The 20,563-nt window shown below is 47.5% G+C and overlaps 1 protein-coding gene across 13 annotated transcripts in view; it reads right to left on the bottom strand.

The window, feature by feature from the left end:
- Positions 1 to 20,563, bottom strand: part of SLC39A11 (solute carrier family 39 member 11) — a 352,142-nt gene that overhangs the window by 280,342 nt on the left and 51,237 nt on the right. For 10 of the 13 annotated variants that reach the window (XM_070560113.1, XM_070560116.1, XM_070560114.1 and 7 more), the window contains one exon: positions 19,020 to 19,178. The exons of the other annotated variants lie outside the window; for them this stretch is intronic. In XM_070560113.1, coding sequence (XP_070416214.1) covers positions 19,020 to 19,178 — 159 coding nt within the window. The remainder of the gene's footprint in view (positions 1 to 19,019; positions 19,179 to 20,563) is intronic. 13 annotated transcript variants of the gene reach the window in all.

Below are 20,563 nucleotides of genomic sequence, written 5' to 3'. Positions count from 1 at the left end.
GGGATAGGAGGGCTGAGGCTTCACAAACTACAGTTTTGTTTTGCCGGTTGTTCTTTCTTAGGCTGTGCCAAGTGGGAAAGCTAGAGGGAAGCCACAGGGCTTGAGAAGGGCCCTGCTCCTCCCCGTGTGCTGCCTGCTGCTGTGAGCATCACTCCAGCACTGCTTCTTCACCAGCGGAGCAGCGATTCCTTCCTGTAGTATCAGCCGGATCCAGTTCGGACTTGTTCTGATACTGGCAGCACCAGCTTCACTGTGCCCCAGCCCAACATCAGCACCAGCCGGCTGGCACCTCCTCCCGGACATTTGAGCTGCAGCTCTGAGGGGACCCTCCTCTAAGTTTTAATAATTCAACTTCTTCCCCTATTTCCTCATCCCTGGAGTGTGATACCTTAGAGTTCTCTTTTTACCCTGACAACTTTATGCCTAGTTAGCAATTCTTTATATCAAATTCTTTCTGTCCAAACGACTGGTGTGGTTTCTCGCCTGGATTGGACTCTGACTGATACAGAATCTTAGCCTTAAGAATAGCTGGTCCGAGACAGCTAATCTTCGACAAAGGAGCAGAGGGCCTACAATGGAGAAAAGAAAGTCTCTTCAACAAATGGTGCTGGGAAAACTGGACAGCCACATGCAAAAGATTGAAAATTGACCATTCTTTTTCTCCACACACCAAAATAAACTCAAAATGGATCAAAGACCTAAAGATTAGGCCTGAGACAATAAGTCTTTTGGAAGAGAATATAGGCAGTACACTCTTTGACATCAGTTTCAAAAGAATCTTTTCGGACACTGTAACTCCTCAGTTGAGGGAAACAATAGAAAGAATAAACAAATGGGACTTCATCAGACTAAAGAGCTTCTTCAAGGCAAGGGAAAACAGGATTGAAACAAAAAAACAGCTCACTAATTGGGAAAAAATATTTACAAGCCACTTATCCGACAAAGGGTTAATCTCCATAATATACAAAGAACTCACACTGCTTAACAACAAAAAAACAAACAACCCGATCAAAAAATGGGCAGAGGACATGAACAGACATTTCTCAAAAGAAGATATGAATATGGCCAATAGACACATGAAAAGATGTTCATCATCGCTAATCATCAGGGAAATGCAAATCAAAACTACACTAAGATATCACCTTACCCCCGTTAGATTGGCAAAAACATCCAAAACCAAGAACGACAAATGTTGGAGGGGTTGTGGAGAAAGAGGAACCCTCATACACTGTTGGTGGGAATGCAAACTGGTACAGCCACTATGGAAAACAGTATGGAGATTTCTCAAAAAGTTAAAAATAGAAATACCCTATGACCCAGCCATCCCATTACTGGGTATCTATCCTAAGAACCTGATATCAGATATCTCAAGAGTCCGTTGCACCCCTATGTTCATTGCAGCATTATTTACAATAGCCAAGACGTGGAACCAGCCTACATGCCCAGAAACTAATGATTGGATAAAGAAGATGTGGTGTATATACACAATGGAATACTACTCAGCCATAAAAAAAGACGAAATTGGCCCATTCACAACAATGTGGATGGACCTCGAGGGTATTATGTTAAGCGAAATAAGTCAGTCAGAGAAAGACGAACTCTATATGACTCCACTCATAGGTGGAAATTAGTATATTGAGAAGGAGATCTGATTGGTGGTTACCAGGGAAAAGGGGGGGTGGGGGGAGGGTACGGAGGGGGAAGTGGTGTACCCACAACATGACTAACAAAAATGTACAACTGAAATCTCACAAGGTTGTAATCTATCATAACATTAATAAAAAAAAAAAAAAAAAAAAAAGAATAGCTGGTCCGAGTATCCCATGCCACTAGAGAATGGAAACAAAAATAAGAGGGAAGAATAATGCACAGACAAGTCAAATGTAAGGTCTCAGAGTCAGAGGCCATGGGAGTGAGTTCAAGAGACACAAGTCCAGCAAGCATGCTACGTATACACCCAGACGGTGTCTGTACCATGGGGAGGCAAGAGGAGAACAGGACCAGACATTCTGCTCTCACACTCCTGCACCAGGTTATGCAGAGAGGCTGTACGAGGGAAATGGAAATGACTGGAGACAGGACAGCTGTGGCAAAGGAGAGGTTCCTGAGCATGAGGAGTAGCGAGCACAGAAGAGAATCATGAAATCACCCCTAAAACCCTCTGCTTGCTTGCCACGACTGAAATAACAACAGCATCACTGCTAACAGTCACTGGCTCTTCGAATGTGCAGACACTAAGCTAAGCATATCTGCATGGATCACCATATTCATCGATTCCAAATGCCTTCTATTGTAAGATACACCGTTCTTCGAGATATTACCAAGAAAGAAAAATAGGCTGCCAATTAGGTGATGACCTGCCATTGCCTATAAGATGCATCCCAATTTTAGAGATGTTAAAATGTGAAAGAATGCTTCCTAGAATCAATGGAAGCCGGCAGCTCACTCAATCCTTGCAATAATTTCTATGAAGCAGGTAGAGCGAGGCTTAGCAGGAGAGAGGATGAGTAACTAGTTCAAGGTTCCTCGGTCAGCTAGTGGCAGATCTGATCTCAGTCAGTGGGAATCCAGGGCCCGTGCTGTTGATAATTCTGCTCCATGGCCCCTTAAACCAACTAGAAGTCAGGGATCAGACCCTTACCAAATGTGTGCAAAAGTCACTGATCTATTCTGAGCTGTTAGACATGCAGAAGATATTAACCATGAGCAGCAAGTTGGTCAAAGAAAGGACTCTCACGGCTGAATTCCTTCCACGGCACAGAGCAACACCAGCTGCCCTGCATGGTGGGAGGGGCAGTGGACCCAAGGGAGAACTAAAGATGCAGACTGTATTAGTTTCCTGTGGCTGCTGTAACAAAGCATCACAACCTGATGGCTTAAAACAATGGAAATTCATTCTCTCACAGTTCTGGAGTCCAGAAATCCCGAATCAATATTCCTGGGCTGAAATTAAGGTTTCAGTAGGACCATGCCCTCTCTGGAGACTCTAAAGAATCCATTCCTTGCCTCTAGCACCTTCTGGTGGCTCCTGGCATCCCGATTCAGGGCTTCATTACTCCAGTCTGGTCACAATGCCTTCTCCTCTCCTGTGTCAAATCTCCCTCTGCCTCCTTTTTATATAAGGACACTTGTGATCGCATTTAGGGTCCACCCAGATAATCCAGGTTGGTCTCCCCATCTCAAGAACCTTAACTTCAGCACATCTGCAAAGACCCTTTTTCCATATAAAGTAATATTCACAGGTTCCAGGGATCAGCACCTGGTTATCTCTGAGGGCCATTATTCAGCCAACCACACAAACCACAGGTGGAAGATGTTGCTGGGGCCTCCCAAGCCCAGACACCTAAGCAAATATGTACAAGTTGTTGAAATGTTCATCTATAGTCAATTTTTCAAAACTTGTGATGAAAGATAACCTTTACCCAAAATATCTGGACATGTAAAGATTATCCCAACTAGACGGGCCTGGAAAAATCATAATAGAAATTGGGGTTTACTTTGCTAATGCTACAAAGGACCAGTATGACAAATGGCCTCAGACAGGTCTGACTGGCCTCGTAGAGCAGAAAACTTTGTTGTTACGTGCAGCCAAGTCGGTTCCGACTTGTGGCACCCCTATGAATGAGTGAGATCCACAATGCCCTGTCCTCAACAGCCCTGCTCAGCTCCTGTAGACTCATGCCTATGGCTTCCTTTGTGGAGTCAATCAATGTCATATTTGGTCTTCCTCATTTCCTGCTGCCTTCTACTCTTCCCAGTATTACTGTCTTTTCCAACAAATTCTGCCTTTTCATGATGTGCCCAAAGTATGACAGCCTCGGTTTTACGATTTTTGCCTCCAGCAGTAGTTCAGACTTGATTTGTTCTAGGACCCACTTGTTCATCTTTCTGGCAGTCCAGGGTATCCATAGAGCTCTCCTCCAGCACCATCGTTCAAATGCAGCAATTATTTTCCTGTCTAGATGGAAAACTAGAACCTTACAAAGAAAGTGGAGGGAAGCAGGCAGAGAAGGGAAGAGACTGACACCTGTTTCAGAGAAAAGGCAGACCAAACTCCAGGCTGAACCTTGAGAAGGCAGAGAATACAACCCGACACCACATTAGAAAAAGGGCAAGAGGACACTTCACAGAGAAACCCTGGGGATGCGTCCTAGATGGGACAATGACAGGACTGCTGAACCAGGGTTGAGGTGGCTATAAAGAGTGGCATCAACCAATGCAAGGGGCAAAGAAGAACTGAGTCACCCAAGATTTGGGACAATAGCTATAGCTTTCACCACTGCCTTAGCTCCGGCTGCCATAACACAACGCCATACGCTGGGTGGCTTAAACAACACAAATGTATTTCTCACAGTTCTGGAGGTTGAGTCCAAGATCAGGGTGCCAGCATGGTCAGCTTCTAGTGAGGACCCTTGTCATCTTCTGATTTATTATAAGAAATACGTATCTGCTCTTCATCCCTGTTTTTGAGCTCCTAAAACCCTTGGAATGTCCTAAATGATCAAAGTGGGAAAGGTGTCTTGATATTCCTAACAAACCCCTTTCAGCCACACCCGAGTTTACATTAGTGAGGTTACCTTTGGAAAGCACCTAAGGATGGGGCTGGTTGCCAGGGGAACCAATCCCATGATTAGAGGGTTGGAACTTTCAGGCCCACCCCTTGACCTCTGGGGAAGGGAGACGAGCTGGAAGTTGAGTCAATCACCAATGGCCACTGATTTAATCAATCATGCCTTTGTAATGAAGCCGCCATAAAAACCCAAAAGGACAGGGCTCAGAGAGCTTCTGCGTTGACAAACACGTGGAGATTTGGGGAGAGTGGTGTGCTGGGAGAGAGCACGGAAGCTCCAAGTCCTTTCCCCATATCTTGCCCTATGTGTCTCTTCCATCTGGCTACTTCTGAGCTACATCCTTTTATGATATACCAGTAACCTAGCAAGGAAACTGTATTCCTGAGATCTGTGAGGCACTCTAGCAAATTAATCAAACCCAAGGAGGGGGGCATGGGAACCTCTGCTCTATAGCTGGTTGGTGAGAAGCACAGGTGACAACCTGGCCTTGTGATTAGCACCTGAAGGAGGGGAAGGCCGTCTTGTGAAACTGAGCCCTTAGCCTGTGGGATCTGATGCTATCTCCAGGAAGACAGCATCAGAATTGAGTTAAATCATAGAACACCCAGCAGGTGGGGAATTGCTTGGTGGTATGGAAAAAACACACACAACGGAGCCTTCTTCCTGGCCTGTGGAGGCTGCCTTCTCACTGTGTTCTCACAGGGCAGAGAGAGAGAAGGCGCTCTGGTGTCTGTTCTTATAAGGGCACTAATCCCATCATGAGGGCCCCACTCTCAGAACCTCATCTAAATCTAATTATTTCCCAAAGGGCTCATCTCTAAATACCATCGCATTGGCGGTTAGGGCTTCAACATAAGTACTTGGGGGGAGGGGAGAGTCACAATTCAGTCCACAGCAACAACTCAGATGTCAAACCAGGTGGGCAGCCCACTAGCAACCTGTCACACAAGTAAAGTAAATCTAGTTATTTAAGTTAAGGCACCAGATCACTGAAGATTTCCACCTCACCTGGTCAAGACATTTTGGTCTCTGGCTGGCCGGCTGGTTATTCTTACTTTGGACAATCCCTCTGAGAGACAGACACCACGGGAGAAGCAGCAAAGGAGGACCATGGTCCTAGGGTGCAGTCTTATGGGTAGAACTTTTCAACCCATTCCCTCGGGAGTGGCAGAAGGAAGGGGGCCATCTATATACGGGATAGCGAAATAGCCCACGAGAGGACATCTCGCCTTCTAGAGCCCAGAGGCAAGACCAGCAGACAGCACCATGAAGCCCTCCCCCTCTGAAGATCACAAGCAGACACGAACACATAGACACATCCCCCCAACACACACACTCACTCTCACACTCACGCACACACACTGACACACACACACAAATGTTTTATTAAGCCTGAATCTACAACTTGCACAAGAAACATGACCAACAAGCTATCGCCAGCAGCTTCCACATTTCCTGACATAAGGGAACCGACATTCATTAAACACCTGCTGTAGGCCAGCCTACGAGTTAGGTACTCTATACGCTTTACTTTAGTTAATCCTCACGGCCACCCGCTCCAGTAGAATTAGATCCACTTTACAGATAAGGATACTGAAGCTCAGAGAGGCTAAGTAACTGCCCCAAGACACACAGTCCTATGAAGCCAGAGCAATTTGACCCAGAGCCCATGCTTGTTCCACTATGACATGTTGCCCCTGAAAAACCTTCATCCCAACCTAGAAATATGGACTTGGGTGGAGAACATGAGGGTGTTAGAAAGAATGAAGATATAATACATATAATGATATATCATTACATAATGCCAATATGGAATATCATTATATATCATCATGCAATATATCATCACATAATACCACTATATAAGATAAATAACCCACCTCCACCCCCAGTTGTGGTGCCAGACTACAACTCTCTCACAAACAGGTTCAGGATTAGTTTGCAGTCCCCCAGGCTCGTTACCTACAGGTCCTGCCCTAAACCACTTCTGCCACTGAACCAGAGAATCTTTGGGTACCATCAATGAGCCCGTCTCCTGGGACATATCCAACTGCCACTCAGGCTACCATATGGAAACTTGACATGCAAGTAGCTTCCAGCAAAATAGGGAGGGGTGAGCAGAGCCAGGATCAGGTGTCAGACACAGCAGGCGGTTATTTTTACGAAGTCTGTCAGGAGAAGGAGGGGAGGAGAAAGGCTGTGGTAACAGTGAAAACGTGCCAAGAGCGACCTGGAGCACCCCTGATGGAGGAAGAGAGGAACACGCCCTCCCCACACTTCACACTCTGCTCTTACAGAGGACAGGCAGCCATGGCCACACACACACTTTCCTCCCATCACGAAATCCAACAGTCAGCAGAAAGCCATGACGAGCATCTCTTTTCATTTTTCCCCTTTTGCATCCCAAGAGATAGAGTCCAAATGGGATAGCTGAGCAATAAGGAAACACAAACAAACAAAATTAGCCTCCCCAAAGTGCCCCTGGCATCTCTAACAAAGGGACGGAGGGGACTCCAGGTAGCACTAAAAACTAACATGGATGCTGCTCCAATGCCTCAATGATGCAGAGTATCAGTCAGGGTGGGCTGCGCTCTGCTGCAATAACAAAGTACCCTGCTATTCTATGTGCAGGGGGCTCTGCTCAGGCCAGCCACCCAGGAGCCCGGGGACAGAGGCTCCATCTCTGCACACACATCCATGATGGCCACCTGTGCTACCCTGGGCTTGCCGCTTAGAGAGACGACTCCTTCTGCATCTATTCTCACACAAATGAGGCTCAGATTCCCTGACTGTAAAATAAAATTCACAATTGCACCCACTTCACAGGATAACGCACTTCAAATACATAGCCCACAAGATACGCTCCCTGACTGTGAGTTATTCTCATGACGTTCCCCATACAGAGAAGAAAGCAACAGGAGAACATGCAGACAGCAAACGTTCCAAGACTTGAATAATAATTGCTTACATGTGGTAGGATTAAAAGTAGATTTTTCTGAGGCCAGCCCGGTGGCACAGTGGTTAAGTGCGCACATTCCACTTTGGCGGCCCGGGGTTCACCAGTTCGGATCCCGGGTGTGGACATGGCACTGCTTGGCAAGCCACGCTGTGGTAGCCTTCCCATACATAAAGCAGAGGAAGATGAGCACGGATGTTAGCTCAGGGCCAGTCTTCTCCAGCAAAAAGAGGAGGATTGGTAGCAGTTAGCACAGAGCTAATCTTCCTCAAAAAAAAAATGTAGATTTTTCTTATCTCTTGAAAATTGTCTATGCTATTTCTTTTTTTTTAATTAACATACAGAATTTTAATCATCAAGAAAAAAGGCAACATAGAAATGCATGCCACATGAGACCACTAAAGGAAAGTTTAAGAAGGCCCAGATCAGGCACCTACAAACTACAGCCCGTGGGCCGAATCCAGCCAGAGCCCTGTTTTTTACAGCCTATGAGCTAAGGATGTTATTTATATTTTCAAAGGGTTGTGAAAAAAGAAAAGAGAAGACAGGAAAAGAGAAGAAAAGAAAAGGAAAGAAAGAAAAGAGAAAGAAAAAGAAAAAGGCAACAGAGACCGTATGGGATCCGCAAAGCCTGAAATACTTTCTGGCCTTTTACAGAGAGAGTTTGCAGACCCTGTGTAGCTCCTTTGACCATCTGATTCTTCACAAAACAAGCCTTCTGCCCCCAGGTACTTTACTTAGAATTCAGTTTGTAAAAAAAAAAAAAAGCACACATGCACACATATGCACGTATGTAAATACATATAACATAAGACACAATTCTCCTTTCCAGCCATTGTTCACACACTGAGGAAGTTTTATCATGCTGGGAGGTGCTGGAGCGGACCACGGCATCTAGCACATTCCAGGCACTGAGGCAGGCCCGGAGGATTCAATGATAAATAAAGTTCCAGGCCTAAACAAACACTCACTCCATCCCCTAACGAATCATTTTCTGAGTCCCCTCTCGGTGCCAGCATCTGCGCCAGGCACTGGGGACTCTGAGCAACCAAGACTGACCAAGCCACTGCCCTCCAGGAGCCTAAGTGCACCAGGACAGCACCTGCCAGGCAGGAGCTCCAGGACAGCTTCTCGAGGAAGGGATGTCTACGGCTAGGACCTGAAAGGGAACCAGGACTAGGCCAGGTAAAGGTTAAAGGAGGGAAGTGGTTTCTGGCAGAGAAAGAACATGAGGACAGGCTCAGGATGACAAACGGCACCACGTGTCCTAAGACCCGGCTGCAGCAGCTCGTGGCTGATTTGGGTGGCGAAGGACCAGCCCCAGCTGAAGCTAAGGAGGCAGGGAGGCAGCTGGAGAAGAGGCCTGAAGTAAGCCCATATTAAATGACAAAGAAAAAAAGATGAAGAAAATGGGCTTGGACCCAAAGGGGAGGTATCAAAGGATTTGGGACAGGGAGTGACACGGTCAGAAATGTATTTTTAATAAGATTATTCTTGCTGTTTCCCTTGTAACCTTGCAAAGTAAAGGCACTTAAAATTAAAGCTAGCCAGAAGCCACAGTCAAATGGAACCGCACTGCCGCTGACCTGCCCCTCCAGACCTCCTCACCCTTTGGCCCTGTTGACGGCCCAACTCTCCTCCCGGGCAATCCTCATGCAGAGCTGAGCTTCAGGGAGCTCCACACATGCCAACTCCAGTGGGTCAGCCGAGCCGCCAGTCTGGCTGTCCACCTGGGTTGACCTGACTTAACAGCAGGAAAAGGGAAACTGTGATATATATGCAAGAGAATTGAGAAGGGGTGTCCAGACAAACCGTGTACACCCATGTTCACAGCAGCACTATTCACAATAGGCAAGAGGTGGAAACAACCCAATGCCCATCGGTGGATGACGGGACAACACGCTATGGCATATACACGCAATGGACTATCAGTCAGACATACGAAGGGACGAAGTTCTGACACGTGCCACAGTGTGGACGAACCTTGAAAACACTGTGCTAAGTGAAACAGACCAGACGCAAAAGGTCACATGTTGTATGACGGCATTTATATGAAACATCCAGAACAGGTCAATCCGTAGAAACAGAAAGCGGATTAGTGGTTGCTGGGGTGGGGGAGGGTGGGGGAGGAACGGGGAGTGACTGCTTAACGGGTATAGGCTTTCCTTTGGGGGGGTCATGAAATGTTTTAGAACTAGACAGCAGTGTTGGTTGCCCAAAAATGTGAATGTACTAAATGTCACTGATTTGTTCACTTTAAAATGGTTAATTTTATATTATGTGAATTTCATTTCAATAAAAAAAAGATTTTAAGGAGACTGTGGAATATGGGAGGTTTTGGAGCAACCCACCCCCCAAGTTTTCTGTACCTGTTCCTCAGATACTCCAGTTTTCCAGACTCCTCCAGCATTGCTGTTCACCTTTCTGGACTCTTCTGTGATTCTCTCACTTTGAGGAACATCCTAAACCCCCTAGAGATGTAGTTTAAAATGCAGGTGCCTGGGTGTCACCCCAAGAGTCTGTAAGTCATTGAGTGTGGGGTGGGGCCCAGGCACCTGCATTTTTTCAGTCTCTCAGGTGATTTTGGTGTGCTCTGAAGTCTGCAACCCATGGAACCAGATCCTCTCCCCCTGTTCGTCTCGAGACTGTCCCTTAATCACCTGCAGGAGGTCCTCCTTTCCCTCTTTTCTGAGCCTTTTGCAATAGTAAGACTTGGCTTCAAAGGCAAAAAGAAAGGTACTCGAATCGCAGTCAATCATCCAAAAAACTGCACCTGAACAAAAGTGGGTTATAAGTAGCCTTCAGTCGGCGGTTACCAACCTTGGCTGAGCATCACGGCCTTTGTGGGGATGTTCTGTTTCAGAAACCGAGGCCCCTCCCTGGACACGATGAATCAGAACCTCCAGGGGGAGGTTCAGGAGTCAGTATTTTTCTAAAGGACCAAAGCCAATTCCAAACTGCCCCTTCCCACCTCCACCCCCACCTCTCTTCTAACACACCTGATCTCAGTGCTTAGAAGATGCTTATTCTAAACGGCGGCAGCAGTCTTTAGCTTCTTAGGCAAACATAATTAAGAAAGTGAATAAAGTTTGAAAAATCATATAAAAGATTCAAATTTCAGGTTAAGTTTTTCTGTTTTTCACCTGCATGTCTAATTATCTGTGCCTCATGTCTGTAGTGCCAAAAGTGTCAACTGCAAAGGGCACGGATCTGCTTCCAGAAAATAGCTCACAGGGGTAAAGCACTTTCAACTGAGAAGCTGTAAGGAGTGTTCATAAAGATGATCTCATTTGATCGTCCCAAAATCTCCATTCACTCATTCATTCATTAAACACCTCCTGAAAACTTACTATGTGCCAGGCACTGTGCTGGTGTGGAGGACAGAGCTGTCCCTGCCTTCTGGCCACAAGTGATCGGGTCCACAGGTAACGACAGCACAGTGAAGAGAAGGGCCAGGATGGGAGAAGTGCAAAGTGGAACCAAGACATGGGGCAGGTCAGGGAGGCTTTCCGGGGAAGGAACACAAACTGCATCCCATAGGGTAGCCAGGAGAGAGCCTGACAAACGCTGGAGGGACCGTGTTCTGAGCTGTTCACCACTACCATGGCGTTCACAATTATCTGTTGGTTTTTGCATTAAATTCAGAACACCTCCGTCTTGCTCAGGTCAAGGTAAGGTAAGTCCTCCTACTGCTCACCCACGTAATTGGAAAAAGGAGGCTCCCAAGGGAGCCGGCTGTGATTTCCAGACACAGTGTGCTTCTCAGATACAGGGATGAAATCCGCTTCCCCTCCACCGGGACGGCGAAAGGAACCGCAGACACAGGCTGCACAGAGCATCTTCAGAGGGAGGCGCCCTATCCTACTATCACTGATGGGCCGGCTGTCATTTATCCCCAGGGCTCAACATGGGCAACAATAATGTTTTAGTTTTTCTAGTGGCTTTAATCCGACTCCTAAGAATTGGCCAAACCACATTTGGGTCCCCGAACTTCACTCCTCTTTTCTTCTCTGACACCAGAACTCTACCTCCCCTGGGACTCTGACTCCCCAGCCTTGGCCCTGCCGTCAACACTGTCACCACAACCACCACAATCAGAACAGAGACAGACGACAGGGCACGCCCAAGACCTGCTCTGCTGGCACTGATGCACCAGGCACCTAGCTAGGGACACAGCCAGGGATAAAGCACCAAAGAACTTCCCAAGCTCCTTCCCACCTCCGCCCCACCCCACCCCGCTCCTAACACACTTCCTGATGGCACTGTGAGCTAGACAGACATGCCCCACCACGTCTGGGAGGAAGGAGCTAAGATTCCTTTAGCCGTCCAGCCTTGTAGATCATCTTTGCCAACCACCCACTCATTCAATAAATTTCCATGGTGGCTTCTGGATATTACTCATAAACATTTTACCTGGCTCAACAGATGGCAAGGAAGACACTTTCTTACAATAACAAGAACCATTCAGTGCTTGGGGAGGCCCCTTCAGTAAGCCAACCTGTACTGAAGTGGCAGCTTCTGTGTGTGTGTGTGCATATGTGTGTACATGAGTGCACACGTGCACATAAGCATTGCACGTATGTGTGTACGTGTGTGCATGTGTGCATGCACATGTGTTCATGCCAGACTCACTGAGGTTACTCTGGGAATATACACCACCGACAGAGGCAGGTTTCGGAACTCTGGTCAGAAACCAGAAAGCAGGCCCTCTCTGATGTTCTGTGCCACTGGCTGCAAAGCAGCCTCCATGAGCCAGGACGGTGTGCACAGCTAACACACACGGGCATAGACATGGGTAGAGCAGTATTCCCCGCCTGCCCTAGAAAACAAAGAGATCACATGACGGGGAAGAGAGGGAGATCATGGCATGCATTCCCAGCAGCTAAATGTGAGCTGCAAGGCAGCTGTGGAACGGTTAAACCCGCTGTGTTCTCAAGAATCAGCAAGCACACCACACTTGGAGATAGCCTCAAACCCCTTTTTAACGCCTCTGCACACCAACAGGACAAATACAACATCTGGGCATCTTCCTAAACGGAGTCAGGCTGCTCACAGGAGGATGCAGAAGGCACAGAAAGGCAAAAGAAACCACCTCAACCACAGCTTCCAGTTGCACCATAGAAACGGGTGCTTGGGACCCAGGAGGGCCTGAACACCACTCTCCCCAAATATCTCACTCTGCAGGGTCTGTGGCTTCAGTGTGCCAAGATGAAATATCCTGTCTGTTTCACAAAAGACTCAACTAACGTCTTTGTCAGTGAGTCCCTCTGAAGGACAAGCTTTCTACAACGCTCCCCAGCTGGGACTCACCTGCCGTTGCTGCCAAGCTCACGGGTTTGCTCCATCAGAAACTAAAGCATTCCTGAGCGTTGTATATTTGTCAGTATGCCTTGCCCCTTGGGGTATCCCCAATCAGCCTGCCAGCTCAAATGCCAGGAGAACCGCAGCCTGTTCTTGTTCAGAACACCTAAAGTGCCTAAACTGATGGCCTCCAGCGACATCCACAGGATGAACTACCTCCACCTGAGTCACCTTTCAATCCTAGTACCATAAATATCAAAAAAACTGAGAAGATGTTGCTATGGGCTGAATTGTGTCATCCTCCCGGCCAAATTCATATTTTGAAGCCCTAACCCCCCAGTACGTCAGGACTTAACTGCATTTGGAGGCAGGGCCTTTAAAGAGGTGATTAAGTTAAAATGGGGCCATTGTCGTGGGCTCAATCCAATCTGACTGGGGTCCTTATAAGAGGAGGGAATCTGGACCCACAGAGCCACCAGGGATGTGCCAGCACAGAGGGAAGACTTCGTAAGGACACAGTGAGAAGACGGCATCAGCACGCCAAGCAGAGAGAGGTGGGAAGAAACTGAACCTGCCAGCACCTTGATCCTGGACTTCTAGCCTCCAGAACTGTGAGGAAATATATTTCTATTGTTCAAGACACCAAGTCTGCAGTATTTTGCTATGGCAGCCCTAGGAAATGAATACAGATGTGGAGATAGTTAAGCAAATGGCACGTTTGCAAAACCTCATCCCTCTTTGACCTGGCTGCTCAAACAACATGCAATCCACCCGCACACTCCAGCCTCGGCTGACGGCACAGTCACATCCCCAACTGGAGGAACCTGCTGCTACCGCCACGGAGGCTCTCTCCAGCGAACCAAAATTTCTACAACTGATCAACCCCAGGACGCACCTCACAGTATCTAGAATTGCGTTATCTCAAACCTCAACACAGTATAAGAAAGAAAATACTAAACCTGAGGCAGAGGGCCAAGTTTCACTATAAAGTTAGTTGGGCTTATCTGACAACATCAGGCTTATGTTATAGTCCCTGCAATTTCTCCTGTCTGTTTTCTGTAAGATATTCTTGCCATTTCCTTTTTTCTCTCTCTCTCTCCTTTTCTCTGCAAGGTATGCTTTCGTGAAGTAGAATCAGAATGTTAAAGATGGAGAAAATCCATAAGGAGAGAAAAACATGCAAACATTTCTCAGGGTCAGGGGCGGGGGTCAATCGCCTCCTGTGACACCTGTCACTTCCAGACAGTTGTCATATGTCATCCCTCATAGCAACTCCAGCCAACCAATATTGACAGCAGCACGAGTTGGGTGCCTGTAAAAGTACGTGCACATACTACTCGTTTAAGTTTTCAGCAAAGGCATCTTCTTTGCTATCACAGAGAAAAACTAAGAGAAACTGAACAGAACTGGGGCCACAGATAAGTCAGGGAGAGAGCTCAGAAGAAGGCAGTTCCTGTCCCGTTCGCTAATCTCCCTGCCCTGGAGTGTGGCTGGGCAGGATTAGCAGCCAGGCTCTCTCAGATAGGAGAGTGTCAGACAGTCACACACCCACCACCTTCCCTTCCTCCTGCAGTCCTTGGGCAGCCTCCTCAAGATGTCACATCCCAAGAGAGGGAAGGGAGGGGGTGGGGAGCTCACATCTCCCAGAGAGAAGGCTGCCAAGATGGAAAGCAAGCTGAAGAAAGTAAGTGGCAACAACACAGACAGTATGTTACCATGTGTTTTTCAGAAAACACAAAACAGAATTGCATTTCCAGATGTACATATATACATATGTAAAAACACAGAGCAACCTAACTGCTCAATGATGGGGAAATTGTCGGGCAAACTACACTAAGCTGGGAGGATGCTGCGTGCGTTAATAAAACAACTGTAGATAAAAACCATTTCAAATTTAAAAATCACACACAAGAGAATGCATAGACTGATTCCAGCTGTGTAAAAATGTCTGCCTGCATGCAAGTAAAGAGAAAGGAGATCTAAATGGAGTCAGGCTTCATATTGCTATAAGTTGATTTAAAGCATACTTGAAGAATACAAGCGAATGCAGGGGAAGTGTTTATATTTCAATATTTAAAAGACACAACATAATTTGCTGTCTGAAAGAAAACGAAAAAAGAGAGAAAAGAGAAAAAAATCTGGAAGGATACCCACTAAACTGATGACAATGATTGGTTGGTTTGGGAAGATGATAGGAATAGAAGAGTGTCTTAGTCAGTTGCGGCTGCTGCAAGAAACTACCATAGACTTAGAAACAACATTTACTTCTCACAGCTCTGGAGGCTGCCAGTCTGAGATCAAAGTGCCACAGACTCAGTGTAAGGGCCGGCTCCCTGGTTCATAGACAGCATCTGCGTGTCCTCACAGGGCAGAAGGACTGAGGGAGCTCTCAAGGGTCCCTTTGATAAGGGCACTAATCCCATTCATGGGGGATCACCTCCAGAAGGCCCCACCTCCAAATCCTGTCACACTGGGGATGAGGTTTCAACATATGAATCTGGGGGGGTGGGGGGAGCCAGTCTACAGCAGGGAGGGACTTTCACATAAAAGTTTTTAAAAAAATTTTATAAAGAGATGTTTGTATTGTATTGATGTAACACAAATAGGACTGAAAAGAAGGACATGAGGCCTTGGAGACAGACACACTATCTTCCCCACCCTACCCTTCGACCCACCAGCAGAAAACGTCTGATTGAAACCATAGGTGAAGGCTTCCCAGACACTGCCACTCTTAACTTCAAACAGAAGGAAAACTGCAAAGGTCCTAAAAACGTCAGTAGCTCCCGACAGCTGGTGGATGTTCACTCCATTTCTCCCTAGCGCCATCCTAAGGCGAACGCGGGGCTGGGGCTGGCCCAGCCGAGCTCCCCATCCTCCACCCTCCCGCCAGCCCTCTACCCAGGCCAGCTGATTGCACCTTCCTTGCCCGCCCCTGCCTCTTTCCCCATTCCATTAAGCCACCATTCGGAAAGGTCTGTGTAAACCCTGCCAGTCCACTTCCTGTGAACAGTTACTGCATGAGACTCCTCTACTTTATTCCCAGCTAAATAAATGAAAATAAATACCCAGTTCAGAGAGCGATTTGACGCATCTGAAGTTAACAAAGCCACAGTGGCTTCAACCTGACGGGCTGTTATGAATAAAATCCTTTTCATGAGCAATATTTTGCTTCGGCTCCAAAAGGAGCACAAATAAATCTGCGAGGCTGAACGAACGGAAGCGGAGTTGGAGAACAGAGTCAGGTGTTAACCGTTTCCTTCCCACGGACCCTAGAGTCTTGCTGCCCTTCGTGTTCTGAATACATAAATGTGACCAGGGCGGGTGACTCCGACGTTGGCGGGCAGTGGGCGCTGTGCTTGCATGGCCATGGGCAGGGCTCGAGTCGGGCACTGCTGCAGAATCCCTCACACCACATTTCTGCCCTCACCAGCCTCCTGCACGGGCTCCTTTCTCCAGGTGAGAGAACGCACACTGACTCGCTTCCTCTCACCTGCCAGACTCCACACACTGGCCCTCAGGACAGAAAGGAGGTCCTGGGGTGCTCTCAGATGGGCACCCCTTTATCCCGGGGCCTGTTCCGCAGGATAAGAGCCCCTCCATCGTCGCTGCAGCCAAAGCCTGTTGCTCTAACGACTTCATCCTGTTCCCGGGCTATCTGCTGAACAGCGGGGCTTTGTCACGAGGTGAACGAACTGGAAACTGAAAAGATCTCAAGCTGAATTTACCCGCAGAACTCCCCACAGCCTCAAAAGCCACTGGCTCCTAAACTCCAAGGGCGGCAACCATTCTGAAACCAAATTCTAGGACCCCCCCCCGGGCCCCCGGAAGAATACATTCCCTGTGAATGCTCAGTCAACGATGGACATCCACAAGGACTCGGAATCAAAGCCCGTTAACGCAGACTCCAGGAAGCATCTTCCAGAGATCCAAGCTGCTGCCCTTCTGGGTTTGGGAAGCAAATTAAGAGTGAAACCAAGGGGAAACCTTCAGCCCGTCTCAGAGTGATGGTGGATGGACTGTTTCCAAGCACCACTCTTACAGCCACATTTGTATTCAGTGACTGTAGCAATTACAAATAATTCTAATCTATTTATAAGACCTTCCAAGACAAATTTCCCTTCTCACAGCAATAGTAAGAATTAATTTCTTTTAAAATGTCCTAGCACAGTTGTTTACTGGCAGGCTGATCTGTCCAACTAGTGAGGTTCCGGGTGTTAATGGTTATCAGGCCATTTCTGAGCCCCTTCATTCTCTCCCTACACGTTCACTCGCCACCACCAAACCATTGCTAATTTTCTGCGTAGTCTAGCCAACACTTTCCCCTGGGATCTTCTCCAAATTCAAAGCATATATTAGAACAAACATGAAGCAAAAGGCTTTAAAAAAAAAAAAAACAGTACTGCTGCACAGTACAAATTGGCCAATGACTATTTACACTGCTCAGAGAAAGCCCCCGCTTTCAGACAGCTGGTCAAATACACCAGACCGCCCCTCCCGGCCCCCGTACCAGGGAGTGCTGACCCATCCTGATTGCAAAGAGCCCTCTGCAAGATACTGCCTTCAAAGCCCAGTTGGGCCCAGGTAGGAAGGGCTGAAGGATACGCAGCAGGGGCTGTGCAGAGCTGAGCCAGCCCCCTGGGAGTTAAGACCACTGGCTGCAAGAGCTTCCTGCCAGGGCAAGTAGAATACATCCCAATAGCAACTTTACACATAACCAGGGTGGATTTGAGAGCAGAATATGGCAGCCCACACTAAGGACCTCTCGAAGCTATTACCACGCAGTTTTATTCCACAGCAAGGAAGCTAGGGTCCAGGGCGCAGAAACTGACACCGCCAGTCAAGCTTTTGATGGGAAAAAAAAAAAATGACACCTAGTCTTTCCTCCTAGACAATATCATGGCTCTCCATCCAACCATCACATCCAGCTCTCTGGTCCAGAGGCTGGTCCTTCTGTGACATGAGTCATCAGTGTCTCATCAGCCCCAGGACCAAGTTCCCAGGAATTCTTCCTTCTCTTTCTCCAGTTGGAAATGTAAGGCAAGAAAGAAGGCAGGTAGGCAGAGAAGAGAACATGGGCCTCCCTCCTGGGGTACACGCCCAGTTGTCTCCAGCGAGCCGTACCTGGCACTCATGCGCCATGATCCAACAGAAGAGACAGCCTTTGAGCCTGCCCTCCCCGACACGGTCCCTCCTGTGCCTCCTCCCTTTCTGGTGAGCAGAGAATTCAAGCACCAGCTCTGGTCTCACAGGAGGGCTCTGCCCACCTCTAGGACTTGTCAGGACACAGCATCTGGTCTGGCTGCGTGTGCCTTTGCCGAGTTCTTATTGACATTGACCCTGTCTACTGACAGGAGCACATGCAGACAAGCCTGTTCCAGCCCATGCGTTCAGTTATGAGCTCCAGACCTGGCCTTGGCTCTGCGCAGCGGCCACAGCCAGACTTCCGGCTACGGCTTGTCGTACCGAGCTTCTCTGAAAGCAGGTACATGTTCTTTCCCCAAACCCAACCCACTGACCCTATTTCAGCAAAAAAGCCTAAAATCTCTGGCTTGCCCCTAATTCTGGTGCCTTTTTAGATTGTTTTATTTTTACTTTGTAGCCCCTCAGGGGAGTCAGCCTCACGTCAGAGGAAGGAAAATGAGAGCGGAGGGACACACAAGCAGCAAATGGCAGAAGTGAGCGCAACCCAGAACTGGGCTGCCCAGTCTTCCCACTTCATCCTCCTATTGACAAGCCCTTGTTGATGCGATGCTTTGTCAAAGGTCTTATGCTGTAGTTGTGCGTGTTGTCGTCTCCCTGGTGACATCACAAGCTCTTTAAGGGTCAGGACCATGACCACGGTCCCTCACTTCTCCCAGTTTCTACGTCCGCTCACATATTCAGTGCCACGCAGCACAGCCTCAGCCGCTCTCTATATTTATAATAAAATCTGACATTTAAAATCTGAACTTACCAAAATGTAACTAAGGGGATGCTTAGTCATATTGCCAAGAGCTTGTTTTCTTTTAGGAAAAAAGTCGCGATTCAATTCCTCTAGGTAAAAACCCTAAAGGTTTTTGAAGAATCTATTTTGATATCACTGGCTACTTAACAGAGACATTAATGGGCATATCAAGTTTGAACGGAAGTGAATCCACTGCACAGAGCTGAACATACCCTGACAGAATCGCCCAGAGAAGAGGGGTACTCACCAGGTGAGGCATCAGGAGGTCAGCCAGGTAGACGAATGTGGCTCCAAGGGTGAAGCCAACAGCCACAGGGAAGAAGGCAAAGGCACCAAAGCCCCCAGAGGACGTGGCCATCTCAACCGCTGGGGCCAGGAGAGACCAATAGGAAGCTGCCAACATGACCTGCGAAAGCACAGGGAGCAACAAGCATTAAACCATCCACAGGAGGCCTTCCAAGTGGGGACTTCAGCTGCTCTCTATGGCCCTAACTGAACCCCACAACTTCACATGTGTGAGGCCCTTAATTCTCGGTGTAGGCTCTACCCCAAACCAAAAAGCCACCATCAGAATTCCTGGAACTAATGTTGTAAGAACTCAATTTGGGGTACAATGGAATTGACCTTGGGAGGACGGAGTCTAGTTTGCTGTTATCTAGCCTCTAATTCAGTGGTTCTTGACCAGCGGCAATTTTGCCCTTTAGGGGACATTCGGCAATGTCTGGAGACATTTCCGGTCATCACACACATGGGGAGGAGGGGTTGCTACTAGCATCTAGTGAGTAGAGGCCAGAGATGCTGTTAAACATGCTGCAATGCACAACCCCTGACAACAGAGAATTATCTGGCCCCAAATGTCAAGAATGCCGTTGAGAAATCCTGTTCTAGTTGCATACTTCCAGGACAAGCTGCTCACTACTTGATGAGCTCCACTGCATTACAAGACAGCTCTAATTATCACAAAGTTCCTCCCTATGTGGAGCTGAAATTTGTCTCCATCTTTACCTATCGGCTCTAGGTCTGCTCTCCGGGGCAATAAGGAAACTGTCTTTCCTCTGTGATGTGTGATAGCCTTTGAAATATTTGAAGACAACCAGTGAGTCCTATCAATTCTCTTATCTCTAAAAAGGAAGAAGGGAACTAATATTTATCGATCACCTACTATTTCCAGGGACCAAGCTTCCCATTTGATATCTTATTTTATCATCACAACAACCCTGGGAGGCAGGTACTGTTTTCTATTGCTATTTGTAGATAAAGAAATTGAATCTCTAAGTAATAAGATAACTTGCTCAAGGTCTCATAGCCAATAAGTGGCAGATCCAGGGAACTGAGCAAGCGGGACCATAATCATCGCGATGACGGGAAAAGCATGAGCAAAAAGAGGAAAATGAAGCTGGACCCAAATCTCAGGGCAGTCAACCCAATAAAAGGTTGTCTAGTGTTTACCAAATTAAACACTCATCCACGGTCATTTACTCTCCTAGATGCTGTGACATTTTCTTGGCTAGAGTACACCCACTCCCCATCGTAACCATAGGACAGTCATCACTGACATGTAAAACGCTGAATGGGTTTCCAAAAATGACTTAATTATGCCTTGCCTTAAAAAAATCTGCATCATCTTTCTCCAAAATAACATTCAGAGTGACAGTGCCAGGTATTACAAAAGCAACGATAAACAACAAACCCATGCAGAAAGTGATTTCCCTTCCGCCAACCATCATCCGCACACAGTCACTCGCTCTGGGCTCGATTCTCCCAGCAAAAGTCTTAGTGCCACCCACAGAA

The sequence above is a fragment of the Equus przewalskii genome, chromosome 10 (assembly GCF_037783145.1).
Source record: "Equus przewalskii isolate Varuska chromosome 10, EquPr2, whole genome shotgun sequence".
Lineage (NCBI taxonomy): Eukaryota > Metazoa > Chordata > Mammalia > Perissodactyla > Equidae > Equus > Equus przewalskii.
The sequence above is the reverse complement of the archived record's forward strand: the minus strand, read 5'-3'. Positions and strand labels throughout refer to the sequence as shown.